The sequence below is a fragment of the Colobus angolensis genome, unplaced genomic scaffold (assembly GCF_000951035.1).
Source record: "Colobus angolensis palliatus isolate OR3802 unplaced genomic scaffold, Cang.pa_1.0 Scaffold19, whole genome shotgun sequence".
NCBI classification, from domain to species: Eukaryota; Metazoa; Chordata; class Mammalia; order Primates; family Cercopithecidae; genus Colobus; species Colobus angolensis.
Genome location: NW_012115043.1, coordinates 4922272 through 4930120, shown reverse-complemented (window position 1 = coordinate 4930120; position 7849 = coordinate 4922272). Strand labels below are relative to the sequence as shown.

At 44.3% G+C, this 7849-nt stretch overlaps 1 protein-coding gene across 1 annotated transcript in view; it reads left to right on the top strand.

Moving 5' to 3' along the window:
* DIS3L (DIS3 like exosome 3'-5' exoribonuclease) overlaps positions 1 to 7849 on the top strand; it is a 79496-nt gene that overhangs the window by 43957 nt on the left and 27690 nt on the right. The window contains exons 3-4 of the mRNA XM_011940559.1: positions 5761 to 5889; positions 7643 to 7778. Of these exons, the coding sequence (XP_011795949.1) occupies positions 5761 to 5889; positions 7643 to 7778 (265 nt within the window). The remainder of the gene's footprint in view (positions 1 to 5760; positions 5890 to 7642; positions 7779 to 7849) is intronic.

The window sequence follows — 7849 nt, the reverse complement described above, 5'->3', positions numbered from 1 at the left end:
GTCTCTACTAAAAATACAAAACATTAGCCGGGCGAGGTGGCGGGTGCCTGTAGTCCCAGCTACTCGGGAGGCTGAGGCAGGAGAATGGCGTGAACCCTGGAGGTGGGAGCTTGCAATGAGCCAAGACTGTGCCACTTCACTCCAGCCTAGATGACAGAGCGAGAAACTCCGTCTCAAAAAAGAAAAAAAAATGTTTTGTGAGTATTGTGTAATATAAACGGCAATATAAACTTGTAGAAAACTCAGTGGTCTCTGAAGGTAAGTCTGTGAGACCCTACCTGGGTTCTGCAAAATCCAGGTGACGAAATACATTTAGTATAGAATTCACTTTGTAGGTCTTTCCAGGGTGTGGGGCTCCCACTTCTAATCCTTAGAGAGAACAGTCAGCAGCGGAAAGGGATGTTGCATCTGTAAGGTCACCACTGAATGAAAATAGTAAAAAAAGCAACCTAAAGAAGGTAGGTTTAACTGCCCCTCTGAGAAATTGCTTAAAACATTAAGATGATGGAGTTTTAGAAAACATCCAAGCCAGTCCAGGGAACTAAGGTTTTTCTGTAAGAGTTGAATATTTATGTATATATGTATGAGAAGGAGTCTCACTCTGTCACCCAGGCTGGAGTGTAGTCGCGCCATCTTGGCTCACTGCAACCTCTGCCTCCTGGGTTCAAGCGGTTCTCCTGCCTCAGCCTCTCGGGTAGCTGGGACTACAGGTGCCCACCACCATGCCTGGCTAATTTTTGTATTTTTGGTAAAGACAGAGTTTTGCCATGTTGGCCAGGCTGGTCTCAAACTCCTGACCTGAAGTGATCCTCCCGCCTCGGTCTCCCAAAGTGCTGGGATTACAGGCGTGAGCCACCTTGCCTGGCCTGTACTTGACTATCTGAAACCATTGTTCTCCTGTCATTCTGGTCGAATTTGCTTAAGGCACATGGTGCTGTTTGCTGACTCCATGCAGGATATTCATCTATCTAGTCCCATCATATGCACTACAAAACCCTGACTAGCAAAAAATATGACTATATCATATGTATGCGCCATTAAATTATAACTGTAAGCCCACATATCTACAAGCAAACCTGACTGTCACACTGAGAGTGATTCGCTGTTTGTTTCCTGCTTTCTGCATTAATATTCTTTTGCCATTTGTTCATTTGTTTTACCTGGCTGATAGGTAGCTGACAAATGGAAACTTGCGCTAAAAGTCTAAGAAAATATATGTGGTAGTGAAACTTAAAATTGAGAGCATTTTTTGTTAAGTGATATATTTTTCTAAATATTAGGAAAGATTGTCATTAATCTGGTGGTAACGCCTGGGTCTGGCTTGTGGCACATCAGTATTTGCAGAGGACAGAATTCAGGAATCCCTGGGACTGCACGGTAGCCGATGCCCAGCATGTTGGGAGGCCGAGGCAAGAAGATTGCTTGAGCTCAGGAATTTGAGATCAGCCTGGCTAACATAGTGAGACCCTGTCTCAATACAAAAAATATATATATTAGCTGAGCATGGTGGCGTGTGTCTGTAGTCCTAGCTACTCTTGAAGCTGAGGTGGGAGAACACTTGAGCCTGAGAGTTTGAGGCTGCAGGGAGCCATGATCACGCCGCTGCGCTCCAACCTGAGCCACAGAGCAAGTTCCTGTCTCAAAAAGACAAAAACCCTGGTCTGAAGTGAAGGTGTGAAAACAAATGCAGTGATGTCTATGAAGCTTAGCGAAAGGCAGCTGGTCTCTGGAAGTGTCGGTTTATTCAGGGGCATTATTATCCTGCACTTAGATCACTGTTATCATGTAGGGCTGTGCATTCATTTGTTCATTTGGAAAGCATTGATTTAGCACCTGCTGTGGGTGAAGCAGTGAAGTAAAGCCTGTCTGCTGCCTCGCACGTTCCGCCCTGCTCTCATCTCTTGAGCCCTTTGTCTCCACTCACTCTTATTCATCCTTCAGATCTCATGGGTCACCTACTCCAGGAAGCTTTCCCATCCCTGCCATCTTCTCCTTTCAAGCACTTATCCCACTGAAATGGGTGGTTCTGTGTTGTGTTTGGTTTGTTTTTGCCAAGTAGCATAGCTTTATTTTAAATTGTGGTAAAATGTACATACATCAAATTGTCATTTTAACTATTTTTAAGTGCACAATTCAGGGGCATTAAATACATATGCCTTGTTGTCAGCCATCACCAACATCTGTCTCTAGAACTTTTCATCTGTCCTAACTGAAACTCTATACCTCTTAAACACTATCTCCCCTGCCTGGCCCCTATTCTGCTCTTCTACTTTCCATCTCTATGAATTTGACTACTCTCACTACCTCGTGTAACTGGAATGACACAGTGTTTGTCCTTTTGTGAGTGGCTTATTTCACTCTGCATAATGTGTCGAGGTTCATCCATGTTATGGCATGCATTGGAACTTTCTTCCTTTTTAAATGTGAATAATATATTCCACATTTTGTTTATCCATTCATCCATTGATAGATTGCTTCCACCTTTTGCCTATATACTGTGAGTAATGTTGCTATGAAGCTATACAAATGTCTGTTTGAGTCCTTGCTTTCAATTTGGGTATATACCCAGAAGTGGGATTACTGGATCCTATGGTATGTATATTTTTCCTTTCTTTGCTGCAGACATGGGGCACTGCCCTATCTATGCCATAGGACACTATTCAGATGCAGTGGGATGTCTAGTTGGTGTTCCCAAGGGCATTCAGTGCAGCAGCCCTCACCTCCCCCAGCAGACCTGGCACATAGAAGCAAGGATTTGCTAAATGAAGGATGCTTAGCAAGGGAGATCATTTGTAAACAAATAACTACAGTAAGTTCAAGTGTTTTGTAATGGTGCACAAAACATGATGGTAGGTAAAGGGAACAAAAACTTCTAGGGGACAAAGTCAGGAAGAACAGGCAATATTTTTTCAGTGTTTTCTCTGAAATAACAAATTGCAGATGTTTATGAAATCTCTTCAAAAATCACTCCTATTACTTAATAAATAAGTGCTCAGTCTTAAAATTCTAAGCATTATCAAAATGTGTAAGGCAGAAAGTGAAAGCCTGCCCACGCTGTTAACAGTGTGATATAGACTCTTCTAAGAGGCTTTCAAAATAAGTTTTAAGTGTGTCTTTATCCAGGCATGGTGGCTCACACCTGTAATCCCAACACTTTGGGAGGCCAAGGCAGGAGGATCGCTTGAGCCTGGGAGTTCGAGATCAGCCTGGGCAACATGGCAAGACCCCGTCTCTACAAAAAAAAATACAAAAATTAGCCGAGCATAGTAGGGTGTGCCTGTAGTCTCAGCTACTCGGGAGGCTGAGGTGGGAGGATCATCTGAGCCCAGGAGTTTGAGGCTGCAGCGAGCCATGATCGTGCCACCATGCCAGCCTGGGTGACAGAGTGAAACCCTGTCTCAAAAAAAATAGGGTCTTTGTGAAGTGGGAAAATTACCCATATAATATGTTCTATGTACCTTGAAGGATGAGGGAACAGCTTTTGTTTGTACAAGTGGAATTCTGTTAAGAAAAGCTGCCATTCACAGAAATGAAACTGATTCCCTTTGTTTATTAAGATATTATATGGCCAGGCGTGGTGGCTCATGCCTATGATCCCAGCACTTGGGAAGCCGAGGCGGGTGGATCACCTGAGGTCAGGAGTTTGAGACCAGCCTGGCAAACATGGCGAAACCCTGTCTCTACTAAAAATACCAAAATTAGCCAGACATGGTGGTGGGTGCCTGTAATTCCAGCTACTTGGGAGGCTGGGGCAGGAGAATCACTTGAACCTGGGAGGCGGAGGTTGCAGTGAGCCGAGATCGTGCCACTGTGCTCTAGCCTAGGCAACAGAGTGAGACTCCGTCTCAAAGAAAAAAAAAAGATATTTTATAAGTTGCTATTTATGATTCTTTTCACAGTGACTCAAAATTAGAATTACTAAGAAAATAAAATCTATTTCTTGTTTTCTAATAAAGTATAAGACCACACAGGTTGGTGGTCAGTGTTTATGTATTTAACAAGATTCGTTGGGGAGTTCTGCCTTTGCTTCAACGAAAAGACTCAATTTTAAAAACCTATGGAGGCAGGCTGGAGGTGCGGAAGGAAGGGTACAAATGTTATTATATTAAAACACATGTTAAATCTGATTAATATGAATCCGTTTTTATTGTATTTTTATTTTGTTAGAGACAGGGTCTCATTCTGTTCCCCAGGCTGGAGCTCAGTGGCAGAATCATAGCTCACTGCAGCCTCAGACTCCTGGGCTTAAAGGACCCTCCTGCCTCAGCCTCCCGAGTAGCTGGAACTACAGGTGCGTACCACCATGCCCAGCTAATTTTTGTATTTTTAATTTGTGTAGAGATGGGGTCTTGCTGTGTGGCCCAGGCTGGTCTCCAGCTCCTGAGCTCAAGTGATCCTCCTTCCTCAGCCTCCTAAAGTGCTGTGATTACAGGCATGAGCCACCACCCCCAGCAAATTCATCTTTAAATAAGCAGTTGACTCCCTTTAACATAACTGAGTGTTTTCTGTGATTTTATATTATCTAGACTATTGAAAAGTACCTTCTTAGAAACTGACCCATAGGAGACTTGATGTTTGATTTGTGGCTTCAGCCAGCATTGTGGGAAGGATCTTTTTTTTGTTGTTTTTCTTTTTTTTTTTGAGACGGAGTCTCGCTCTGTCACCCAGGCTGGAGTGCAGTGGCCGGATCTCAGCTCACTGCAAGCTCCGCCTCCCGGGTTCACGCCTTTCTCCTGCCTCAGCCTCCCGAGTAGCTGGGACTACAGGCGCCCGCCACCTCGCCCAGCTAGTTTTTCGTATTTTTTTTAGTAGAGACGGGGTTTCACCGTGTTAGCCAGGATGGTCTCGATCTCCTGACCTCGTGATCCACCCGTCTCGGCCTCCCAAAGTGCTGGGATTACAGGCTTGAGCCACTGCGCCCGGCCTATTTTTCGAGACAAGGTCTCGCTCTGTAACCCAGGCTGGAATATCACAGGCTGGAATTGCACAATCACAGCTCACTGCAACCTTAACTTCCCAAGCTCAAGCAATCTCCCCACCTCAGCCTCCCAAGTAGCTGGGACTACAGGTGCATGCTACCATGCCTGGCTAATTTTTGTATTTTTTGGTAGAGAAAGGGTCTCCCTATGTTGCCCATGCTAGTGTTGAACTCCTGGCCTCAAACCATCCTCCTTCCTCGGCTATGGAAAGGATCTGTTGATGGGCAAAACCGTAAAACTTTCCGTCAGTTGTCTGACAGATGAGGCTAGCTCTCATTTATGTAAATCAGAGTGGCTGCATAAATAAAATTCATAGATAAATCCCCAAACTTATTTACCTTACATGTTCTTTTCTAGGGCTGCCAGCAAAACGTCAAATGTATTCATGCTTAATGACATTTATAAAACAAAGTGAGGTCCAAAAATAAAGTGCTAATCGTGCACTCAGGCTTCGAAGAGGGGGCTAGGCAGGGCAAGGCGGTATAATTATATAATAAAATGGCTGGAAGTCTCTGAAGGGGAAAGAAGGGAAAAGGAGTTTAATTGATCTGCAAACTAATTAACTAAGCCCTGCCTAAGCACATTCTAGCAGGCAAAGTCAAGAAACAGTAGCAGCCCAATAGGACTGAGCACACTGAGACCAATATAAATGCATGTTCTTCAGGTTTAAAATAATCAATCTTTTGCTCTAAAATACCCCATTCTTTTTTGATCCTTAGCAAGAGATGGCAGTGGATGAGTACCTGCTTTGTTAGATTTATTTTTCTCCTCTGTGTCACAGACAGTATAACAAACTGCGAAACCTGCTGAAGGATGCGCGTCATGATTGCGTTCTCTTTGCTAATGAATTCCAGCAATGCTGCTATCTGCCGCGGGAAAGAGGAGAGTCCATGGAGAAGTGGCAGACCAGGTATGGTCCTGACTTGCTGCCGTTTTCACACCGTCGTCTTCTTTCATATTCTCATCATTGGCTGTTTGGGCGTTGATCTAAATAGTCTGCTAGAACAAACCAACAATTATTCTGCAACCACGATTAACACCGAAACGCTTACCATGTCAATATTTTAGATACATCATTTGAATATATAACTGATACATTTTTTTGAAAATTGCAGTTAGGAAGATACAGGTACCCAGAGTATGTTTGCCCCAGACCCTAGCAGCTATCAGGATCATTCTAGTGACCTAGAAGTCATAACTTTAATACATGTGTGTAGAGGGAAGGCAGAAGAGCTCCTTTTTTGTTTTTTAATTTTAATTTTTATTTTTGAGACAGTGTTTTTTGCTCTGTCACCCAGGCTGGAGTGCAGTGATATGATCACAACTCACTGCAGCCTCGACCTCCCGAGCTCGAGTTTTCTTCCCACCTCAGCCTCCCAAGTAGCTAGGACCACAGGCCTGTGCCACCATACTCTTTTAAATTTTGTATTTTTTGTAGAAACGGGGCCCCATTATGTTGCCCAGGCTGGTCTTCAGTTCCTGGGTTCAAGTGAACCACTTGTCTCAGCCTCCCAAAGTGCTGGGGTTATAGGTGTCAGCCACTGTGCCCGGCCAGGCTCCTACTTACAGTCTTATTAAACTGAAACTGGTCACTTAATTCTGAAAAAACTGCTTCAGGAAATACAGTGTCCTGATTTAAGTCTGCAGAAAGCAGAGCCTAAAGCAAGTCCTTGAGTGTGGATTGTTAATGTAGAAAGCAATTCCCAGAAGCAGCAGTGAGGAAGTGGGGAGAGTGAGATGGAGATGGAGGACAGGTGGTGAACGATGTGCTGCTGCTGCGGGAAACGAAGGCTCCATCAGTGCTGCTGAGGAGCCACACGGAACGTGCCTCAGAAGTTACCTTGAAAGCTGGGCATGGTGGCTCACGCTTATAATCCCAGCTCTCTGGGAGGCTGAGGCAAGAGGATCAGGAGTTCGAGACCAGCCTGGATAACATAGTGAGACCCCATCTGTACAAAAAGTTAAAAATTAGCCGGGGATGGTGACGCGCACCTGTAGTCCCAGCTACCCAGGAGGCTGAGGCGGGAGGATCACTTGAGCCTGGGAAGTCAAGGTTACAGTGAGCCATTATTCACCACTGCATTCCAGCGTGGGCGACAGAGTAAGACCCTGTCTCAATCCATCAATCAATCCAGTCCTGTACACAGTTCTCCAGACCTGTTTCCCAGTTCCCTATTGCCCAGTTTCAGTTGTTTTTTGGAAGATGTCCAGGCATTTCACATGGGTCCATATCAGACCCTATTGGATTATGATCTTCAGCTGCTTGCAGCTTAGTTTTTCTCTTAGCCAAATACTTGCTTCTTCATCTTTTAAGCCTCACATAACATAGCTTGTCATCTTGTGTGGTGCCCCAGTTAAACAGTGTAAAATATGGCAGAGACTCATGGTTTCTAGGCCATATCAAGAAATGAAGTCGTTGCAGTGGTGGTTGGATGTCTTAGGGAAGAGAAGTCAGGTTCTTTCTGGTTCATATTTGTATCCCCCGGAGCACCCCACCCAGGGCTTCTTTATAATGGATACTCCAGAAGTATTTGTTGAATGAATGAATGAATGGTTATTTATATACACCAAAGGATAGCAGATTAAAAGCCAGATGTGAAATTCTGAACAAGAGCTTGTGTTTGTCTGCCTGGGGAGAGCTCACGTGCCCTTTGCTTTTCCAGGAGCATATACAACGCAGCTGTTTGGTACTATCATCACTGCCAGGACAGGATGCCAGTTGTTATGGTGACAGAAGATGAAGAGGCAATTCAGCAGTATGGAAGTGAAACAGAAGGAGTATTCGTGATTTCTTTCAAGGTATTTCCGGATGTTGTATATGTATGAGTGCTCATTTTCTTTTTTTTTTTCTTTTTTTTTTTTTGAGGCGG